This window comes from Podarcis filfolensis, assembly GCF_964270895.1.
Source record: "Podarcis filfolensis genome assembly, chromosome: 8".
Lineage (NCBI taxonomy): Eukaryota > Metazoa > Chordata > Lepidosauria > Squamata > Lacertidae > Podarcis > Podarcis filfolensis.
The window spans coordinates 40755073-40777998 of NC_139611.1; the positions used below are offsets into that span (position 1 = coordinate 40755073).

A 22926-nucleotide genomic window follows, 5' to 3' on the forward strand; every position below is an offset into this window, starting at 1 on the left:
AACTAAGGGTTTATTTTAATAATTTAGATCCCGATTTTCTTTAGTAAACTGAAACCAATGTGCCTAACCATTAAAAGACCGACTACCACCGTAAGTAAAAAAAGGACTAAACGGTATGCAAAAATAGCAAAGGCAAAAGATCATTTATTTTATTTTTTATTCATTGCATTTATATGGCACCTTTTCCCTCGAAGCTCAAGCTGGTGCACATGGTTTTCCAACTCCCCATTTTATCCTCACAGCAACCTGGCAGTGACTGTCCGAAAGCCACCCAGTGTGCTTCATTATTAAGATTAAGGGCTAGAAATTTGCTATGTGTGGTTGTCAGTGGTAAAACAATACCATACTTGTACGCTGTGATCACATAGCATAGAATATACCCAGCTTTGTGCATAGCTCCAGCTGACCATGGCCCTGAATCAGTTTGACAAGCCCACTGGGAATCAATTCTATCAGTGATGGATGGCTCTTGTAGCTAATGAGCAAGTGGCTTATATGAAGGAAGGGCAGAACACCCTTAGAGGCTGAGTTGATGCATTTACTCATCTAGATAGGCTTATAGTCTCAAGAAATTCCTTTGCTTCTCCTGACCTCCTCCACTCCATTTTGTATGCATTTCTTAATTTTAGATGGTTTTTGGGGACAGCATCCAGGAGTTGGGGTGTTGGGAAAGGGAAGTTCATATAAGGGAGGCCTACAGTTCTGCAACAAAGGGTTGGGTGGATTGTGGAAGAGCAAAATATATCACAGGCAAGGGTTTTGTTAAGGGCTGCATTCATTCGGGGGCAATCTATAGGGTAGAGGTGGGGAACCTCAGCCCCAGAGGCCAAATGCAGCACTCCAAGACTCTTTATTTGGCCCTTGGGATTCTCCTCTGGCCACACCCCTCGCCTTGCTCTCCCATCTTTGAGTGCTTACCTGTGACGACGCCTCTAGCTTGCAAAGATGGAGACGGGGTGTTTGTGCAGGTAGAAACATCTGGTACTAGCATGGCTAGAATGTAGCCTACACTGGTGTTAAGGTAAGAGTCACATCCATTGCTCCACCCACTGTTAATCTGGCCCTGCCCATCCTTGTATGCGGCCCCCGGAAAGTTGCCCATGAGTGTGGCCTTCCGGCTGAAGAATGCTCCCCATACCTACTATAAGGGACTGCAGTGGGCACGGCAACTATCCCCCTCCCCCACTTTCTCTGCACCTGCCCTCCACTGTTTATTTCGTTGGCACCAGCATGAAATTAGGCAAAGCGCCTCTTCAATTTAAGAATTCAATATTTTATTTTATTTTATTCCTTTGAGTAAATGATGCCTAGGCCAGGGATGGGGTGGTAAAACATCTGGGCTAACTTTTGCCATGGTCAATGTGTGTGTGTTCTTCTCCAGGGGCCGTGGAAGACTTTCTCCTTGGTACATGCCTTACTAGGCAGTGGGACAAGGTGACCCAAGCCAGGACTCAACTTGGACCGGAAGAGGGGAGCAAAAGCAAGTGGATCCGCCCAAAGAATATTTCTCCTTTGTTATCCTGTGAGAGTGACTTGCAAGCGTTGAACTTCTATGCCAGTCTTCCAGACAAGACACACAGGGTTATCTCCTCCTTGGGCAAGGAAAAAAGAAATGCTGGAGTGGCCCAATGGGTGCAAAAAATGACTTTCCCCCCAAATTTATATGTCATCGTTTAGAGCTTCATTTGAATTTTCTCTTGATGGGTAGAAAATTAGAACTCTGGTAGGGTCTGGAAACCCACCCCCCCACACACACACACACTTCTCTCTGCCACCATTTCCGTGATTCTTGGCATGCCGTATTATCTTCGCTGGATGTTCATCTGCTGATTTTCTTGGTAAGCATTTGACTCTAGGGATGGCTTCAGAAAGGGGACTAAGTAGCATCCTGGTAGGTGTTTTAAATGTACATCACCCAAACCCAAATGAGGACTTGTTTCCTTTGAAAGAGGCCAGATCCAACTCTTACATAGAGAAACAAACAACTGGCATGCTAGTGATGAACAAGTCTTGCAACTAGGGCATCTATTTCCATTGCTCTTCCTCTCCCCACCCCTTCCTCACCGTTGCATCTAAAGGAGTGTCTATGCTATGAATCGTAAACTGAGTTAACTATATCATGGTCCTTCTGCTCACCCTCTCATATGATCGTGAAGAAATACAGTTAGATCCCAAGTCCTGTTGGAAATCATGCACTCCTGTGCTTCCCAAGGTTCCTTGGCCAAAGCCATTAATTGTATATATATTTATTTTAAAAAACTGGATTAAGTTTGCAGGGCAGGTGTGTTGTGAAGCTCTCATCAGCCTTAGGTGTCTTTGTGTAATACTTTGCACCTTTGCACCCCATTCAGCCTGGTTGTGTAGAACCACTTTCTGTTACATGGGCTTGTGATGAAGGTGTAACTCAAAATGGTGGGCCAGTTTTGTACACCTTTGCTACCTGCTTGAGCTTAAACTGATGGGTCTAATCTGAGCATTTTTAAATTCCATTCTCTTCCCAGCTTGGGAGGAGCTGTGGAGCCAAATGAAGGAAATTGTGTCGATTTTGGTGGGCTGGGAAGAGAACCACCAAGGGGTAGTGGTGGAGGCAGCAGGGTGTCTTTATTCCTGTCTGCCTTGCATGTCTTGCATTTCTTTCCTATCATATCCTCCTTTTAAAACTAATTTAAGAAAAGCTTATTTGAAGTTAACCTATTGCCTATTTAAATGAGTTTTTTACTATTGCACTCACCTACTATTTATCTCTGTTTAGACTGTTTTCATTCCAGCCCAAAAGAATCCCAATGAAATGATAGATACTAAAAGCAGCTTTCTGCAACCCTGAAATAATAGGACTTGCCAGATCAAAACATTAGTAATGATAAAAAAACTCAAACCTTGAAAGTTGTTCATATGGGCGAAACTTATCACCTTGTTTTCTGAATTGCACTGTTATCCGGAATGGACAGTCTAGCTCACATCTTAACTAAATTTATATTTCACATTTAGTGTTTTTATAGTAGCCAGCAAATTCTAAAAGAAACATCTGTTAAATTCCATAATTCATTCTAGTAATCTTTTCCTCAAGCACTGCAATTCCAAGAAGTGTGGTACCTGGGGGTGGCTGCAGGTCACCTTTACAGGGTGAAAAACATGACCTTTTGATTTTGGCAAGTGAAAAGATGCAACTTCAAGTCCTAAAGGGATAAGAAAAACAATAAATCCCCTGGGAAGTTCTCTTGTGTAAGAGAACTGCAGAGGAGAAATGTTCCTGGGGATTGTATCCTAAAGGAGTAATAAATGGGCAGAAGTTGAAATAAGCAGAGTGAAAAGGGGTTTTTTTGTATTAAATTTGTATGTGAATAGAGATGCCATTTGTGGTAATGTTTGTAAGTTAATATTTTTTAATAAAATAAAAGATCCAACTGATTAAACTAAACCCACAACAAAAGCATTGGCTGTGGATTTCTCTCTGGGCTAATCTACCTCCTTTAAGAGGTCATGTTGCATGAACATAAAAAAACCATGAAATGCAGTTATTTCTGGACTATGCCACTTTGGACAGCAAATTGGTGACTGGGTTTTTAATATCTCTCCTGTTACCTTTTTCAGGGTTTTTTTGAAGCCCTCCATGAACATAGAAGGTCAGAGATTACTAACCTAGCTGTTTCCCTGACACGCTAACCTACTGCACTAAAGGGATTTTTAAAGGGGCATTTAAATATGCAGCTCCATCTGCAAACTGTAGTACAATCCAGTAAAGGGACCTAGCAGAAGAGCAGGTATTTTGCAGGCAGAAGATCCCAGATTCAGTCTTTGTGTGACAAGCACCTGTAATCTGATGCGGACTCTGAATAGACAAAATACTGATTTTAGTTCTGATCCACTCTCATGGTTTAATCTCCCATTTTTAATAGCCCCTCTGAGCTGCCCTAGCTAGTTCTTTTGTAACAGGTTTAGAACCATTAAGGAAGTAGAACCATGCTCAAGTAAATAGGCCACTTTGGGGGACACCTTGTTGGGGTTGATCTACTGCATCCAACAAGAGGCAGTGAGGACCACCAGCAAGGATGATTTTAAAAGAGGATTATAGACATTCATGGATGATAAGGCTATCAATGGCTATGTTCTCCATCCACTGTCAGAGGCAGAATGCTGGAGTAGATGGGTCACTGGTCAGATACAGCAAGCTTATTCTTACGCTCTTATCCAAGTTATTTCTCTTACCTGGGAGACATCTTGCTAGCAAGAGGGGGCTTTTCAACTTTTTCACGGTATGGCTACAACCACCCCCTTCCATATACCTTGGTGAACAAGCACAGACTAACTTAGTTAATCAGTTTATTATACAATGTGGGATTTTGGAAGGAAGAATATACACAACAAACAATTCTGTACAGTGGGGCAAGTTGTCTCAGGTAAATCAGCTGGAAGAAGAGGCAGAAGCTTCAACAAACTTGCACCATCATGGACGTCACCATGTTGTCAAAGGCCCTTGAAAAACAGGGACATGTAGTGTTAAAAGAAGCAGGGCAAAGGTTCATTAAAGACAGACCAGCTAACTAAGATAATGGAGCAATAAAAAGGCAGCTTTTCACATATATGGCTACGTTTGCCAGCAGTTCATCTATCACTGTTGCCTTTAAAACAGTTTCCTCAATGTTGCAAGCAGATTTGAAAGCACAGATATCCAAGAGAGCATTTAACGAAGCAGGTTGCTTCACCTGTCTCATTCCATCCTACAGGCATACTCATATTTTCTTACGTACGCGTGGAAACTCATCATTCCTGACCACTGGACATGTTGGCAAGGAATGATGGGCGTTGTAGTCCAACAACACCTGGGGATTCAAGGTTGAGAAAGGCTGATCTAAAAAACAGTAAACAACCAACCAGGCAAAATGCCTCAGGTGGAAGTTCTATAATTTGGGTACAATCCACAAGAAGCCCACTCTTTAGTAGCTACCTGCTGTACCTCCAGAAAGTGGGGAACACCCAGTGAGGGAGCTCCTAAGGTCTTAACTGACAGGAAGGTTTATGGCATGATTCCATGATTTTGGAAGGGGAAACAAGAGGTGAATACTATTGCAGGGCAGATGTTGGAGAGGCTCAGGATAATATCGCTAAATGCCACTAGAATAGTTCAGTGGATTCTGGAAAGACAAAGCTTCCAACAGTCCTGTAAGACCAACAAAGCTAGTTAAGTTACAAAGAGACAGGTACTCTCACCTGCCTACTCACCTGGATTGGATCTGGTCCCCGGGATTATAAAAGGGGTTGCACATGACATCTGTGAAGGAATTATGCAGCTTCCTGAACATCTGAAAAGGGAAGAACCACTTCAGTGACCAGAATGTAGGGACCAATTACTGTAGTCTTGAGTAAGCAGAAGGAAGTTCTACTTTGACTGGCTCCCTGCAGCTGCCCTGTACTTACACTGCGGATTTCGTTGTCCCTGAGTGCCGTGTTGGAAGAATCCACCACCATCACAAACTTCACCTTGGAATTGGTCACGTAGCCATATCTGCTTCAGCAGTCAAGGTCTATTTTTAAGAATATACAAAGCCACCTCACACATAGTCAGGCCATTGGTCCATCATCTCTCAGTACTGTCTATACCAAGGGTGGTTAATCTGAGGCCCTCCTGAAAATCCCAGCTCCCATCAGCACTGGCAAGATTAACCAGTGGTTGAGGACTATGGGAGTTATAGTTAAGCAACATTTGCGGTGGGGCGGGGGGGGGGACAATTTAGCTACCACTGGTCTACACTGACTGGCAGCAGCTTTCCAGGGTTCCAAACAAGAATCTCTCAGCCTTTTCTGGAGAGGCCAAATAAGTCTGTGCTCCATGACTGAGCCCTTAACAAATAAACACAAAACAACTGGGTTATGCTAAACACTCCCTAAGCAAGGCGTAGCTTGCCCACATGTAACTGGGTTCAGACTGAATACATAGCAGCTCTCTGCACTGTCACTCATTCTGCAAGCCCAACCCACACCCTATTTTAACCAATCGACTTTAGATTTCAGTTCCAGGGGCTCCTGAGGTATCACATTCCAGATTTGTCCTTCAACTGGATGAACAAGTTGCTCAGTAGCGGCTGTTGACTGCACAGTCTTAAGGCCACAGAGCAGTTGCATGCAGCCTTAACCACTGTAACTTCTAAACTACATAGGAAGCTGCCTATGCTGAGTCAGCCATTGGTCCATCAAGCTCAGCACTGACTGGCAGCTCTCTAGTTTTCCCAGCCCTACCTGGAAATGCCAGGGATTGAACCTGGGACCTTCTACATACAAAGTTAGTGCCTTACTACTGTGCTATGACTTTTCTCTATATATCAAAGCACACAAAACTAGTTTAAAACTAAACAGCAACAGATCCAACTAAATTCCAGTGCTGCAGCCCAGCTGTGATCAGAACTTTACCCTCCTTTAAGTTCACTTGGAATAACGAAGCAAGACTGCAAGAAGGGAACCTGAGAAACAATCACATAACTGCAGAGCTGGAAGGGATCTTGAATGTGATCTAGGCCAACTCCTCATTCAACCCAAAAGGCATCTACGATACACTTTGTAGTCTTCAGTTGGGTAGAGCAACCCCAGGTAGAGCTCTCTCTGGTCCACAAGAGCTTTTCCCATAGCAGAGATTTTCTCATCCACAACATCAAGAGACGTGTGGACTGTGTAGTGGAACTTCAGTTCATTTTCTGTTGGAATGCTCTTGATGTACAGAGGGTAGTTCTAGAATGAAAAAACAAACAAACCACCAAGTTACTGAACTATGAAGTGATCCAACTGATCTATGCAGTTCTAACTCCCTCTCCCACAACAGGATTCTAAGTAGTACCTTTTCATACCGATTTTAACACAGAATCCAAATCAGACACCTATCTCAATCAAGCCAGGTGCAAGCCCCCAACAACTGGTTCACAGCTGGAAGAACTCAAATCCCCAAGCAAAGGTCACATTTTTAAGTACATGTTTATTAAAATATGTTCTGCCTTTCTTTGACTCAAGGCCGTTTACAGGCAAGACACAATAAAACAATATTCATATCTGAATTTTTATGCAACCCACATTAATATTTCCAGTTAGGGTTGCAGAAAAAGCAAGGTAAAGCAGCTTTAAACCCCCAGACTCCAACATCCCGATGGAAGGATTGTGGATATTTTCACCCCCTCCCATTGCGAGAATCTCCTGATGTTTTCAGAAAGGAGGGGGCGGAAACTGCTCTTCGCTTCTTCTGCTCCTGCCTGACTCTGTGGGGAGTCTGAGTGTTATCTATGTAGAGATTAGATGGCTGAGTGAGAACTGTAACACTCATGCAAGCCAGTAGCTCTTTAGTTTTTAGTTTGCATTAGCTATTAGAAAATAAAGAAGAGTTATGCTTCACAGCTTTCTTCCGTGTTGTTCATACTCTGCTGAGTTTGGTGCTCACAATGGACAGTTGTGGGTCCAGTGCACTTAGACCTGCTTTCCAGGAGTGGAAGGTCTCTGGAAGTGCTCTAGCTCGCCTAGCCTAGTCAGGGCAGAACCAGTGTTTGAGCCCAGTTGTCGGCATCAGCTCAAAGGCGTACTGACAAGGATGTGCCCAAAAAGTTTGACAGTTTCCCACATACAGTTCATATATGAATTAGGTGCTTTGCTTCCTCCCCTGATCCCCCTCCCTGATTATACTTGGGAAAGGAGAAGAAAACCTGACGAAAACCAACTCCTTATCACGGTTGTCACTGCAACCCATTCACTTGTCCTTCAACCTTTAATGCACAACCTGCACCACTGTCCGGAGAGAGAGAGAGAGAGCAAATTTAACAGAGGCTGCTGCAGCCGTTGCTCCTTTCTTGCTTATTGAATGCAACCAAATGGGAAGTGACAAGAAGGGAGAAGCTGGGGCTCCAGGGATCAGCAGTAGTCCCCGCCCCACAGTTGGGGTGTCAGCCTCAGAAGGTGCCAAAGATAGCAGCCCTGCTTTAAGAACATAGCATAAGAGTCTGACAGGCTCAGTCTGGTCCATCTACCAGTGTTTCTCAACCTTGGGTCCCCAGATGTTGTTGGACTACAACTCCCATCATCCCTGAGCTCTGGCCTTGCTAGCTAGGGATGATGGGAGTTGTAGTTCAACATCTGGAAACCCAAGGTTGAGAAAGGCTGATTCTAGTCCAACATCCGGTTATCAAAGTGGCAAACCAGATGCCCCAATGGGAAGCCCCACAAGCAAGACGTAATGCAAGAGCAACTCTCCCATCCTGCTGTTTCCAGCAACTGGTACTCAAAGACAACCTGCCTCTGACAGTGAAGAAAGAGCATAGCCATTAATAGCTTTCCCTGCTCCATGAATTTGTCCGACCCTTTTTCAAAGCCATCCAAGTTGGTGGCCATTACTACATCTTGTGGCAGAGAGTTCCATAGATTAACTAGCTACGTACCCTTTGCGGGGGGTAGAATAGCAGAAGAGAGGATTTACCCTCATTCCCTGGTTAACGGCTTCCCAGGAATGTCTGAAGGCAATTCTTGTGTTCCCCCACCCTTCCCCTTCCTCTCTCCCTCCCCCACCCGCCGCCCCGTCCCTCAATTGCCCCTGCCCGGTCTCCCACCTCCTTGGCGATCACAGCAATACAAACCGCCATCTTGGGTACTGGTGGGTTCGCTTCGTCCCTCCCTCTTTCACGTAATAGCATCTTTGCCCTTGCAGTACGTGATCCACGTGATCGGAGAACCAATGAGCCCAGCGGACCACGGCTCCGCCTCCGCGGCTCTACGTACGTGTCTCTCCTCAGGCGCGAGTGAATGAGCCGGCCCAGACTCTTATTCCTACATAGAGACTGCAGGCGAGGGTTACCAGGCAATCTCCTCCCACTTCCAGCTTTTTTTGAACAGCATATCCGCTGCCGCCATATGCGGGGCCAGGAGCAATTATTTCACCTATATTTACAAAACTCCCATATTGTGAGTGGGTTACTACATATAATTAAAACCATACCATATGCCAAAAGTGTGGCGTGGGCTCTTTCCTTCTTTCTAAAGTGCTCCCTCTTGAGTCCCGCCCATGTCTTTAACTCAGCGCGTTCACTGGAGAACCGGTAGTGACTTTCTAGTTACCCTGAGTGTTCCCACGTGCCCCTTGGGCCGTTCCCTCTTCCCCAACTTTTCTTCGGACTCGCGGTGGGCTTGGAGTGGTTGCCATGGAGACGAGACTGCTTCTGCTGCTGGGCCTGTGCGGCCTGGGCAGGGCCGCCAACACCACTCTACCACGACCCCCTAACTTGGTCTTGCTGTTGATGGACGATGTGAGCCTGGGAAGGGGAGGTGGCAGGGCAAGGAGGGATGGTCCCTGCAAGTGGGGGGGGGGCTTCCTCCTCTCGTGAGGAAAAGGGGTCAGGAGGAGAGAGGGAGCCCTGGTCAGGGGCGGAAGGGGCCACCTCTCTGGGGAGCGCTGGGTGGGTCTGCTTCCTGGAGGAAGTGGGGGGCTGAGAGTAGCATTGCTTCCATTGTGGAGCCCATTTGGTAGGTGTGAAACATTTGAGAGGGTGTATATGTGGGGGTGGGGGTGTCTGTCATTTACACATACACTGGTACAGTTTTTGTGTGTGTGTACTGTATTAAACAATGTGCATATATATGTATGTGTGTGTTATGTATGAATTTACATTAGACAGTGTGGTGCAGTGGTTAGAGAGTCAAGACCAGGAGCGGGGAGACCAAGCTTCAAATCCCCCCTCAGCCATAAAACTTTCCGGGTGACGTTTGGCCTGTAAGCCTGAGCTACCTCTGCCTGGAAGCCTAAACTACCCCACAGCGTTGTTGTGAGGATAAAATGGGGAGATGGGGGAGAACCACTTATGCCCCCTTGAGCTCCTTGGAGGAGAGGAGGGATAGAAATCAATTAAATAAATAAGTGTGATATGTATTAGAAAATGGCTCCAGTAAATTAACAGAAGCCTAGTTCTAGGATTATACCATCCATATACATGAATGGTAACACACATATATACAGGCACCACCACATCAATGAATGTTGGTCAAAAGACAATTCCCCGCCCCAGGAGGCTTCCATTCTGAATTTTGATAGAGAGGAAGAGTTACCATGAAGCTCTGATATCTTGGTGTCTGAAGAGCTGACCTTTGGCACTGAGGCATTTAAGGTAATATCAGTTGCTTTCAAAACACTGTGGTGCTTTATCTTTGGGGGTCAATTTGCACATTATTACATGTTTTAAAATTATGTTTATATTACTTTTCCTCCAAGGAGCTCAAAGTGGCATACATACTTCTCTCACTCATTTTATCCTCACAACAACTCTGTGCGAGGTAAGTTAGGCTGAAAGTTACAATGAGGGCTCATCCAGACTTCCCTTTCTGCTGCGTTTTTAGGCACGGGCCCATGCTTTAAAGCACTGTGTCCGAACACTTTTTTTTTGTCCTGGCACTTTCCTCATGAAAACACATTCTTTGCCACTGAATTGGAGCAAACGGCAATCTCTGGAAAGCCCAAATTGTCATTTGTTCAGTGTTGAAGACCAGGTTTTCCTGGGGAAGGTAGCGGGGCAAAAATAATAATACGGTAATCGGTTACTTGTTGACCTACCTCTTCAAACCTCTTTTTGAGTTACAGTTTCTCCACCCCTTCCACAAGATGGAAGAGAGAGGAATGGTTTCCCTTTAAGGCAGTGATGGGGAACCTCTGACCCATGAGCCAAATTTGGCCTGGGAGGCTCTTTTCCCTACACCATGCCTACGTGCCCCACACCTGGCATCATATGTCAATAGTCAAGATATGACTGGATTTACTGCAGAACTGATTTCTCAGTGGGGAACTCCATTACATAGCTGATTCCTACAGAAAGCAACTTCAAAGGCACCAGCTATCAACTGATAGGCAGTGACTACAAGCCTGCTGATCAGTAGCACTTTAACACACCACACACATCTCTTTGCAAGCCCTTTGTGGCAACAGTTATCACCTTGTGTCACTGTGACAGAATTTGTCCCATGAGGAGTTTGAGAGATGAAGACCTGGTCTGCATCCTAGATCAGGTTCCCCAAACCTTCTTTAAGGACTGGTTTTGGGTGCTGGAGGGGTGTCCCAAAGCAGATATGTGGCACGAAGTAGGCAGGAAGTCTATGAAAAATGTTCCTTTGGGTGCTGGATGCTCATTTGAGGCAAATGGCTTATCAGCTGGAGTATTGCACTTTGATGCAGAATCCCTGCCTTGGTATGTAAGCTGGGCTGTAATTCTTTTGTTAGATGACATGAGACCGTCCTGATGAAAGATAGGAGGGAAACGCCATAAATGTATGAATAGGCTTCTGGGCCAGCTTGGAGCTTGCCAAGTTTTACAGAGATTGTGTTGGTGGTGGAGGAATGGTGCGTTACAAATAAGTTGTGTGAAATACATTTCTAAATAAATGAGGTTTATTTCTAAATAACAAATTGTATGAAATACACGATGTGGGGGCCTGGGAAATGGCCTTTTCAATGGAACTCTCTCCTTCCTGGCCTAATTTCTCAGTGGTTTTAGGTGGTTAGTTAGGACACATTTTTTTTCAGGGTTTCAGCACTGATTTTTTGTTATGTGTTTTTAAAGGATTGGGTTTTTTAATGGATTTTTAACTGTTTGCCTTGTTGTAAACTGCCCTGTGGCTTATGCAAAGGACAGTATAAACCATTTAGAAATAGAGAGCTAGCAGCTGGAACCATTGTTCTTTGAGCTGGAAATTTTGCACAAGGGTGCCTATTCTGCAGCTTCTTTCAAGTGTTTAGATATTCCTCTCCCTTTTGTCTCAAGTGGAGCAATCCTTTCGCTTTTCACCTTTATTGCTGGCAAGAAGTAATAAATAACTACTCGTGTGCTATTAATCTGAACGTCACCATTTTGGATTTCCTTTGCCATCAATGCACTACGTGGCCTTAGTCAAGACTAACATATGTATTAAGCTGCTGCAATCCTTATTGCGCCACTGCATTTCTTTCAGCACAGACCAATATAGTTGTCCATATGAGATTCAGTAAGCTACTCTTTCACATCTGACATATGCGAATAAAAGACCCAAGCATTACAGAGCTGTTGTCATATAAGACTGCACACTTTGAGCACTTGAAAAAACTATCCCTCACACAAGGGTCACAAAATTGCTTAGTCCTACTGAAGTGAGGAGGATTGTGCACAGTGGACACTGCTTGTCTCAGTAAAAGGCTTAGCAATATGAACTTGCTACAAGAGTTCAGGTCTGGGGCCTCGGTCTGTTTTTGAGCACCTCGTGATTGTGATTCATAAGCCATTTTAGGGAAATTATTCCACTGCTCTGCTGACCGTAGTGTTAGAAAAATGCTTTCTAATGTGTTTCTTGCATTTCTTTTTAGTTTCAGGCTATTACTCTTTGCACTCTGTTTTTAGCTGCTTGAAATTGTTGGTGTAATTTTTTTTCCCCTTAAAAAGGGGGCTCCTGTTGATTTGAGTATTTTCCTATGCTACAAAAAGGTTCTCATCCCCTCACCCTCCTTTCCTTATTATATTCAGTAAATATGTGTCAAGAAAAAGTTGCAGTTGAAGCAGGAATGAGTGTTTTAGCTGCAGGTGCCAGCAAGGACAAGCTAGGTATGGTGCCATTTTCCAAAAGGTTCGAAGTTCTCTTGATTTTGCCCCATCCCAGGGGGGGATTCATGCAACTACCACAAAACAACTTGCTTCATCAAGCTATACATAATTTGTGTTAAGAATGAATTCACTCACAAAGTTGGGGTCGTGAATTTGAAAGGAGGATTAGGGGAAAATCATGGAGAATTGGTCTAACAATGGCTATTGGTCTTTACAGTTAGAAATGGAACTTCTGTGTTCAGAAGCAGCATATTTGTGATTGCTTGTCACTGAAAGCATACAGCAGTGAATGGCTTATTTGCATCTTGCTCAACTTTTGAGCTGCTCTGGGGCATCGGACTGACCATTGATAGAGACAGAATACTGGACTCTGTGAACCTTTGATCTGTCCCAGCCTGACATTTCATACAGAAGGGTTTCTGAAAATGTGATGCAGTTCTTCCCACAGAGGTGTTGCCAGGGATGGCGTGATCTGCTTCTTGGCTTCACCCATAGTGTGCTTTGTCAGCTGGACGCTGCCAGCACACCTCCTATTGTACAAAACAGGAATGGTGAATAACCTGTTCCTTGTGTTTCTGAAGGTCACTTGACACTGTTCTCTCCCCTTCACTGCCCTGCAATAATCCATGTTGCTTCCATGAAGCCGAAAAGGCTGCTCGCCATTAAACAGGCAGCTGAGCAGTGGAAATCATTGTACAATGTGCTTGGGTATTACAGTGGTGGATGCTGCAGTAAAGCTTTTAAATAGCTGAATGATAAAAATGTACACTAGTCCTTTCAACTGATTGTCGTTTATTTGTCTTGTGTCCTGGTATTTCTTCAGATGGGCTGGGGTGACCTAGGTGTTTTGGGGCATCCTTCCAAAGAAACCCCAAATATAGACCAGATGGCTGCAGAAGGAATGCTTTTCCCAAGCTTCTACACTGCCAACCCTCTTTGTTCTCCATGTGAGTAAACTCCAAAGCTCTAGAGAAGCAGTGCTGTCTAGGGGGTGGAGAGTTGGGCTTGGTACAAATCGTACCTCTGTCATGAAATCACATTAGGCAAATTGCTGTCTTCAACTTCTAAAGATTAAGATTGCAAATCAAATGTGCTTTGATAAATAATAGTAGCAGTACTAGAACCTAATACTCTAGGAACACATTTTCTTAAAGAAAAATAATAGCAGAAATTGTTATGTTGGAGGACATTATAATACTGGTAACTGTTTCCTCAAATGCCTCCAAGCTCTCCCCCAGCCACACGGACTGAGATTGTGGTAACTGCATGTGATGAAATAGTAAAACTGAAGCAGGAAGGATGTTGTCTAAGAAAAGAAAGTCGCCCAACTGATATATACAGTTACTTCTGTGTGCCCCCACCCCTTGCTTTTCTCTCCTCAGCAAGAGCAGCACTCTTAACTGGTCGTCTCCCCATCAGGAATGGCTTCTACACCACAAATGCCCATGCCAGAAATGGTATGTCCTTCTTTTCCAGCAAATGAGCCTTTACTTTTGCAACCCAAATGTTGGGGTCTTGCTTCAAGTTCCCCCACTAAAGACACATTTGTTTATTTATTTATTCATTACTTAACAAAATGTATATATACTACTTACTGGAACAAAAGACCTCCAGGCAGTTTACAATAAGCTGCAATCCTAAGCACATTTACTGAGAAATTAATCTTTTTTGAGATCATGGAAGTAATTGCCAGGCTTAGAATCAGGGTTGTATTGCAAACAAATAGGCCTGGTGTTGCTAGTCCAGCTAACAGGGTTTATAGGATCTTGAATGAACCTGCACATGTTATTGACTGTCATGACTGCCTCTTCTCTGCATGCAAACTGAGGAGAGAAAAAGGTTCCATTCTTCACTTGAGGACAAACTGCAGTTTCCTGTTATAGACAAACTACAGGAACTGTGGTTCATTCTAACTAGTTAAAACAAATCAATCAATCATGGTTTAATAGTCGGCTTTGTTAACTAACCAGGGTCAGAATAAACCATAGTTCCCTGAATTTGTACACAACAGAGAAGTGCAGTTTGTTTTAAAGGGAAAGCAGAAGCATTCTCTCTTCTCTGCTCGCATGAAAAGAGGGCAAGTGTGAAAGCCTGAGGCTTATGAAAGCTTGCTTGCGATCATCTTAACTATGATACAGATAATAGCCTGAAGCAGACCTAAGACTTCCTGCATAAAGAGAATGTCTCGAAATGTTCCTGCTACAGTACAAATTCTAGTGCTCAGGTTGTTAAATCTGTTTTTGCTTTTGCTGCTAAAGAAGTTGTTTTATTGGATAGGTTAATTAAGATTCAGCAAAAGGCGGGTGGAGTGAAGAGAAGAGTTGCATGTTATTATGGAAGGTTAGCAATATGTTTGAAATACACTCTTATAGAAATATGTTCTTCCTACTAAGCCAGGCAAGGGCGTCTGGAGGGCACTACCAAGCTGTCCACAATGAGTGCTTTGCTCTAGCACTCCTGTTGGGAGGTGCCAGCTTGAGCTGATTTGCGGCCGATCTAGTTGGTGTTAGGATTGTTTGTTCCAAAGTGGCAGATGCTGTAGGAGACCATATGTTTTAGAGCATGCATTTACAGCTCCGGATTGGTGCTGCATATTGGCAAGTGTGGGTGTTCATCTCTTAGCTGACAGTGGAGGGATGCTTGTATATTAGAAGTCCATAAGAAGTACGGAAGAATGCATGCCTGATCTGCATGTCCTTTGTTTGTTTGAGGCATGAAAGGGGGCTTGTCACCTAATTCTGAGCAATCCACCATGTAGCTTGTTACTGTCTGCATTGATGACTGGTGGCTGTTCAGGTCTTCAGGAGAAGTTTACCGCAGGCCTACTTTTCCCTGTTCTCATTTTTAAAGAGCAACATCAGAGGTTGAGTCTTTAGAGCATGTGTTCTGCCACTGGTGTACTGAGGCAGGGAATCCCCAGGGTCTTTAGAAAGAATTTATTTTAGTCCTCCTAACTACCAGCAATGTTGGTGGCTGACCCTCTTAGCCATTCAGCCGTGGTACCTCCCTGATCTGCAGGCTGCAGTTTTTCTCATTTGGGAACAATAGAATGAACAGAAAACTTGAGATATGCTTTAAAGCAGGGTGGGCACCTGTGAGATCCTAGCTTGTTTTCATTCAGATGGGAGGAACTTGGAGAGAGAGGGGGAAAAAAGTGGGAGGGGAGACCCAAAATGGGAGGAAGAGAGAAAAATCTGTCTGCAAGTGATCAGTTTAGACTTCTGGCAAAAGTGTTCTGTCCAATGCTCTGCCAGTGTCAGTGGGACCAAGTTTATTAAGTCTGTATCCTTCAGCTATTGGGGGGGGTGGCCTGTTAGTTGCCCATTCTTTCAGTTCAGTGCCCAGGGTACAATTCTGGGAGCTGCTATCTAGAGAACCACAAGTGGACTCTCCTGCTCAGGTGATATGTGCACAAACAGACCACATTCACGTTATCTAAAGGGCTTTTGTAAGCAGAGTGCTTTGCCTCTCATTGACCACAGAAGCCATTTAGGAAAGGAAGCAGCTCTCCTCCACTTGCTTGTGAGGGAGCTAGAGGGCAAATTTGCATCTCAGTGCATGATGCAAGCAGGTTTGCCATACAGTGGTACCTCGGGTTACATACGCTTCAGGTTCCATACGCTTCAGGTTACAGACTCCGCTAACCCAGAAATAGTACCTCGGGTTAAGAATTTTGCTTCAGGATGAGAACAGAAATTGTGCTCCAGCAGTGCGGGAGCAGCAGGAGGCCCCATTAGCTAAAGTGGTGCTTCAAGTTAAGAACAGTTTCAGGTTAAGAACGGACCTCCGGAACGAATCAAGTACTTAACCCGAGGTACCACTGTATTGGCTTGTTCCCTGCCCCTCTGCATTCTTCGTGTTTCAAAAATCAATTGACTGGCTCTCTGCTTTAAGAAATACCTTGGGAATCAATGGAACAGAGGCATAGCTCGAGGGGGCGGGGGGCACTGGGCACCACACTGCGGGGGGTGGCACTTACCACGGGGCCTCCAGCACACCTGAGCCACGCGTTTCTCCTGGGAGTGACACGGTGGCGCAGGTGCTTGCAGGCTTTGCACTGCCCAAAACATCAGTGTGGGACTTGCTTCTGTCTTTTGCCTCCCAGTCAGCTGCCCTACTGTGGGCAGCTTGCCCTGCCCCCATGGGCCACTCACCCTGCCCTGGGCACCTGAGTGGCTAGCTACACCACTGCAATGGAACCTGCTGTTGAGAGAATAAAGTTTTTGACATGAAACTGAATGGACACAGAGATAGTTATGTGAAATGTCCTCTAATATTTGGTGCAATTTGGGCCAGATATTTAGAATGAAGATGGCACATGTTTTAATCTATTTTTAGTTTATTGTTGATTTAATTTTTTGAATGTTCTAAATCATTGTTAATTGTTTTTATTGCTAATCTTATTGCATTATCTTTTTTGTAAATGGCTTTGAGGTGTGTGGTTTTTTTTTAACAATCAAGTGGCGTATAAATTTTATGAAATAAATAAATAATAGATCAGTCTTCCCCAACCTGGCGCCTTACTTGCAGTTTTAGACTGCAGTTCCCATCGACTTCCGGAGGCGGCGCCACCGGCAATGGCGGATTCCCTCTAGTTCTGAGGGATTTAGCTCCGCGGAAATCGGGTCTTGCCGCTACGGCAAAGCGGGGACCCTTCTGAAACCCCAGGCGGGTGAAGCCTGTGACCGTGGGACTCGGCGGGCACCTTCAGCGCCCCCCCAATCTGCAAAGGAGCCCGGTAACGAGCTCCGGAGCGAAACGGGGTGTTTGGCGCGGTGCTGAGAGTCAATTGCTTCTTCCGTGGAGTGAAGCCGCACAGCTGTTGCCGGAGAGCGCTGACCTTTTTCCTGTGACAATTCGGCTATCAAACAACTACCCGTGAGTAGGTCAAGTTTAAAGATCGGGGAATAAGGAAAAAAAGTACTAATTTGGCACCGAAGCGGAAAGGTGTAAACAGGAAGTCCGCCTTCCGCTTTTTGTAAACAGACTGAAGCAAAAACCCTGCTACCTAATAGCCTGGAAAGTTATTTTAAAGATTGAAACTTCCTGCATCTATAACCAACAAAACCCCCTTGGAAGTAGGAGAAAAGGGGGGGGGAGTAAAGGAATAAGTCTCCATCGTCCCAAACCTGGGAACGGGGTGTCAGGACAGAAATTGTTGGAGACGTCCATTGATTAAAAGTGGAGCACTTTGACAGATAGATAAAAAAAAAGAGAAACAAATTAACTTCAACGCTGCTTTCTGCATTTTTGCATTTTAAAGAAACAAAGTATTTGAAAATCGAAAGTAATCTTCCTTTGTTGGATACGTTTTCTAAAGATGGATACAAATGGAAATTATGTCCCCTAGAGGGAGCCTGTCAGTTGGTTGTTGCAGTTTACTTGGAGACTTCACAGCTGCAAGATTGAGATCGTGGGACCAGTCGTTCGACCTTGAATAGAAATGTGGTGGGAGAAAGTTTTGGTGTCTGCCCTGGGCAAAACAAATGCTTTGCTGGAGCAGTTGCATGAGAAAATGAACTTGATGAATGAAAAGTTGGACTTGATGACTGCTGTAGCCAGTGAATATGAATTAACAGGAAACAAGGATAAAGAAATTATACAGGAAACTGGTTTGATAGGGCAAGTCCAAGGGCAGATGAAGATGGAAGAGGTTGCGACTGCATCCCAAGTAATACAAATACAAATGGTGAGACCTAAAGTCCTGCAGGAGCAAAAGCTGCTGCATTGGAAGATTGAACTTGGAGTGTGTTTGGAAGTGGCTGGAGTTAAGGAAGCTCTCAATTCTGGTGGGACTATGAAACAGGTTGACAATTACTTTTTGGATAACTACTTTTTGGATTACAATGACGATGACGGGGAGTGGGACTCAGGGGAATGGGCTAGTTTGATGAAGGAAAATGGAGAATATCACCAGTTGGAGTTCCCCGGAGACCCACTCCTCAAGGAGAAAGGAAAGAAACTACGAAAGAAACCAACAAAGGATAAAGAAGAGCGTAAACACAAACAAGAACAAGAAAATCTGCAGAAGGGGCATAGAAGAGACTTAAGGGCCTCGGACATAAGATCACCAGATTGATGGACTGGATGTAATGGTCAGAAAGGACTGGCATCACCCGAGACCAGGAAGAAGGGACGTTGGATAAAAACTAGAGAAGAGGAAAAGTTTATAAAAAGAAAAACTTCTTCCCATTTTGGGAATTAGTGTAACACTAATGAAATATTAGGGATCATGCTGGAAAGGAACTAATTGGCTTTAGTAGAAAGGATTTAAGGAATTATGTAGAAATATGGTTTAAATTTTGAATTTTAAGGTTTTTTAAGGTAAGACAAGGTTAAAGAAATTAAAGGTAAATTGAATAATGGATTATGTAAAAGATGGAAAGGATATGTTGAGTTAATTAAATAAGATAGACGGTTAAGATAAATTTTTAAACAAAAATTGAGAAATATGGGAAGAATTTGCTGAAATAACGAATTAAGCTAGAATACAAAAGGGAGGTGTGAGGCGGTCTATGAAACAAGCAAACGAAAAGATGCAGTATGGGATAAGTATTTTTCTTTTTTTCTTTTTCTTTTTCTTTTTTCTTTTATCTTTTGTTGTATTTTTCTGTTCCTTTTCTATACTTATGTATTTTTGAAACTTTGAAAAAATATCTTTTTTAAAAAAAAATAGACTGCAATTCCCATCATGCCCATCTATTGGCCATGCTGGCAGAGACAGATGGAAGTTGTAGTCTATTACATCTAGAGGTTACCGTACCGTATCACTTAAATCCTGCTAATCCTTAATCTACCTGTCTTTCTGACCTGTCTTGTCCTATCCCCCAATCCCATTTGGATCTTGAAGAGGCCTCTTACTGAGTACAGTGGTACCTCGCTTTACGAACTTGATCCGTTCCAGAAGTCTGTTCTTAAACCGAAACCATTCTTAAACCGAGGCATGCTTTCCCTAATGAGGCCTCCCGCCACCGGTGCCCTTCCACCGTTAGGCTTCTGTTCTTAGACCAAGGTAAAGTTCGCAAACTGTGACAACAACTTCCAGTTTTGCGGCTTTCTTAAACGGAATAGTTTGTAAACAGGGCTGTTCTTAAACCGAGGTACCACTGTACAGTTAATACATCATGTTACCACCTGCAAACCTTCTCATTTGGCTGAAGTGTTTTTGTCTTAATGCAGCCTACACCCCCCAGGTCATAACAGGGGGCATCCCAGATTCTGAGCTCCTCCTTCCAGAATTGCTGAAGAAAGCAGGCTATGTCAATAAGATCGTTGGCAAATGGTAAAGCTCCTTTTTGAATATCTCCCTTTTTTTGTATGGCTTGCTTTATATGTGAGAGAATCAGAGTTCAAATAAGTTGGTTTAGTTTGTGATTTCTGTCTTCAGAAATCTTGGCAGGGAATCGTCCCCCCACCACCTGCTGTGACTAATTTTAGAGCCAAGGACTATCGTATAATAGAGGCAACATGCTTCACTTATTTTCATAAGAAATTACAAACCTGCATTGCCAGAGCATGCCATAAGCAGTCATCAAATCTTTTATCTTTGGCCCTTGCAAAATGTGTTGATCTCTGAGGTATGGCACTTTCTGCCTAAATTGTAAGCTGTTCCTTTTTGATCCTGCTTGAATAGCAGAGTTATTGAGTGGCTTCAGAGATGCATTCCCTTCCCCAAGGAGAGAAGGACTGATGCTAGCACTCTTCCGAGGAGTCATAGCATAATCTAGGCGGGCAGAGGGTAAACCGGGAACTACTGAACAAATATTGACCCACAATCTGCTTGTGCTGTATCCCAGGAGCTCTTTTAAAAGAGCTAAGAGTTGGATCATTGAAATTGATGACAAACCTCTGTGGTGCTGGCGCAGGTGTTAACAAAGGTAACGGCAAGGCCACTGAAAATGGTTCTTTTATATAAATCATGGTTGTTAAGAAAAGGCTCACAGCAGCTGAGGAGGAAAGTGTGATTTCTGAGCCACTTTGGAAGAAAAAAGGAGAGAGACATAGATGACTGTTCTCTTCCTATTGCTCCCCTGACGATTGACTTCCCAGATTGGTGTATGAATTTACTGCTGATGAAGAGATCAGTGGCTCAGGCAGGGTTTTGTACCTTTTCCTTAAGGGGATTCTTCTGTTTGAAATGTTCATGTGTTTAAGGACCATAGTTTGGTCTTACCTTCTAACCTAAAAGACACACCTCCTCCTTTCTACTCTGTGGCCTTAGCACCTGCAGCTACACTGCCACCTCCCTGATCTATTAATGGGGCGACTCAGGATTGGGGAGTTCTTAGATCAAAGTGCATTGTAAAATTGCATGTGCAAGTCTTTGTGGCAAAGGATGCCACTGCTGGGGCTGGGCAGTGAGCCAGGAACTGGGAGCTGTGGGTTGAAGCCAGTAGTCAGGACCAAAGAGTAAGCCCAGGACTAAAGGAGAAACCGGGAGGCAGAATTGAGAAACAAGCCAGAAATCGGGACTGAAGAATGGTCAAAAGGATGCAAAATTACACTGCAGTTCAGGAAGACCTTAACTGCAACAGGCAAGCCTGTTGTGGGGTTTTCTGCCCTGAAGGATTCAAAATACCAGCCTGGGCAGATAGAGTCAGGGTGTAATTTAGTGGCTCACCATATGAGGCAACCATACACAGTCCCAAAGGTTCTGACTTTGAAGTGTGTTGGCCTTGGTTGCCGCTGTAACAAATTTAAAGAAAGGATAGCCAGTCCCGGCCAGCAGGGCCCAGTGGTCATAGACAATAGTAGTTGTGGTCTACCAATATCTAGAGGGCACCACATTGGATTCCCCCAATTTCAAGTAGCACATTCTGCAACAGAATTAATAGCCAAATCTTTCTGGAGATAAAGTGTGTCATGCAAAAAATGTCAGGCCAGGATAATACAGCTAATAAATGCAGCATCTACATGAGCATTTTTTTCCCATTGGTTTGGGGAGCAGATTCAAGGGTTATTGTTAATAGAGAGTCCAGGGGGACCTGGGTTCGAACACCCTGCTTGGCGGTACAGTATATGTGACTCCTGGTTGGCAGCTCAACTTACGTTACACCTCACTGAAGATAAAAGGGCAGTGGGGTGACATTGTTCCTTGGAGGAAGGGCAGATTAAAAACAGGGGCAAAATAACACAGGCCAAGAAAGGATGCATATATTTCAGGGGATTTGCCAACAAGCTAGCGAACATTCACTGATGATCAAGCTGTTTGCCACTAGAAGCACCGTCCTAGGAAAGAAAGCAAATGAACCCACACCCGTGAATTATTTATTGCTGCAAATCCAAACAGCAGACTGCCGAAGAAGAAAAATACAGCTCAGTGGGCTGCAGGCAATGGGATGCAGCTGAGTGCTAATAAATGTAAATTCATACACCTGGGGAAAGGAAATAAACAGCACAGATACAGATTGGTTCCAGGGAGTTATCTGGAAAGCAGCAAGTCTCAAACAACCTCAGAGCCATAGCAGAAAGCTAATTAAGTCTGAGCTTGCAGCATAGTTCCTCTTGTGAGGGTAGGAAGCACCGGATTGGTTAGACCTGGCGCCTGTTGTGTCAGCCTGTTTCTAGGGCTGAATGTCATTGCCAGTCGGTAAAGGGGTGCAGCGCAGAAGAGGGAATGCAGTGCATTCTTCACTCTGCAGGCTGTCTTTTTGTGGTGCTTCCCCCCACAAAAAAACAGCACAATGTGGGCCATGCGGGTCAAGTAGAGGACCAGTGCCCGCCCCACCCCCACCCCACTTGTCACATGTTTGGTGCAATCTTCCATGCTTAGCCAGCTGGTCAAAACTCTGCCCCCAAAAGAATCTGAATTCTGTGACTTAATCATTTAAATAGGTATACTTTCCTTCAACGTGATTCCAAAAATAAAATCAACATGTTAAAATACAGTAACTCAGTAAACAATGTGATATGACCAACCACAGTAAAACAATGAAGCATATTGCCACATACCTGGTCTTAAAAACCGGCAGATGCCTGAGTGAAAAAGCAAGTCGTCAGCAGGCGTCAAAAACGCATCAGAGTCTGCACCTTATTTCAGGGAGGAAATGATTCCATGAGCTCAGTTGCCCAACGGAGAAGGCTTGTCACACCATGGCCCTAGGCAAGATGAGGCACAACTAAGACTTCCTCATCTGAGAATCTCAGCATGGGAGAAAACATACTTCAAGTGCCCAGGCCTATGTCAATAAAAACCCTTTAATATTGCTTGGTGGTAAATTGGCAGCCAGTTCAATTCTTTCAACAATGGCATCCCATGGTCACAGCAGGCAGCTCTGCTCAGCAGTCTAGCTGCCAAATTCTGCAGTACCTGCAGCTTCTGAACCAGCTTTAAGGGCAGCCCCACATAGAA

General features: G+C 44.2%; 2 protein-coding genes across 7 annotated transcripts in view; one reads left to right on the forward strand and one right to left on the reverse strand.

Moving 5' to 3' along the window:
- Positions 1 to 4303: 4303 nt before the first annotated feature.
- On the reverse strand, positions 4304 to 8720 carry TRAPPC2L (trafficking protein particle complex subunit 2L). Of its 2 annotated transcripts, none has more exons than XM_083626393.1 (5): positions 8601 to 8720; positions 6548 to 6720; positions 5416 to 5503; positions 5221 to 5300; positions 4304 to 4473 (listed from the first exon to the last, which is right to left on the reverse strand). In XM_083626393.1, the coding sequence occupies exons 1-5, from the start codon at positions 8655 to 8657 to the stop codon at positions 4428 to 4430; spliced, it is 444 nt and encodes a 147-aa protein (XP_083482519.1). In that variant the 5' UTR covers positions 8658 to 8720; the 3' UTR covers positions 4304 to 4427. The 2 variants fall into 2 exon arrangements, with proteins under 2 accessions (XP_083482519.1, XP_083482518.1); XM_083626392.1 differs by having other exon boundaries at positions 8574 to 8714.
- A 128-nt stretch (positions 8721 to 8848) lies between these two features.
- GALNS (galactosamine (N-acetyl)-6-sulfatase) overlaps positions 8849 to 22926 on the forward strand; it is a 53037-nt gene continuing 38959 nt past the window's right edge. Inside the window, exons 1-4 of one of the 5 annotated variants that reach the window (XM_083626311.1) lie at positions 8849 to 9266; positions 13399 to 13522; positions 13958 to 14032; positions 19755 to 19857. In XM_083626311.1, coding sequence (XP_083482437.1) covers positions 9162 to 9266; positions 13399 to 13522; positions 13958 to 14032; positions 19755 to 19857 — 407 coding nt within the window. In that variant the 5' untranslated portion in view covers positions 8849 to 9161. Of the gene's footprint in view, positions 9267 to 9416; positions 9484 to 13398; positions 13523 to 13957; positions 14033 to 14893; positions 14916 to 19754; positions 19858 to 22926 lie in introns of those variants that run through there. The other 4 variants (XM_083626312.1, XM_083626315.1, XM_083626313.1 and 1 more) reach the window with 4 other exon arrangements.

Coding starts and splice junctions, on each gene's coding strand:
- TRAPPC2L (XM_083626392.1), bottom strand. CDS start 8,657: ATGCTATTACGTGAAAGAGGGAGGGACGAAGCGAACCCACCAGTACCC. Junction 6,721..8,573: donor TTGCTGTGATCGCCAAGGAG/GTGGGAGACCGG, acceptor TTTTCATTCTAG/AACTACCCTCTGTACATCAA. Junction 5,301..5,415: donor GGGACAACGAAATCCGCAGT/GTAAGTACAGGG, acceptor TTCCCTTTTCAG/ATGTTCAGGAAGCTGCATAA.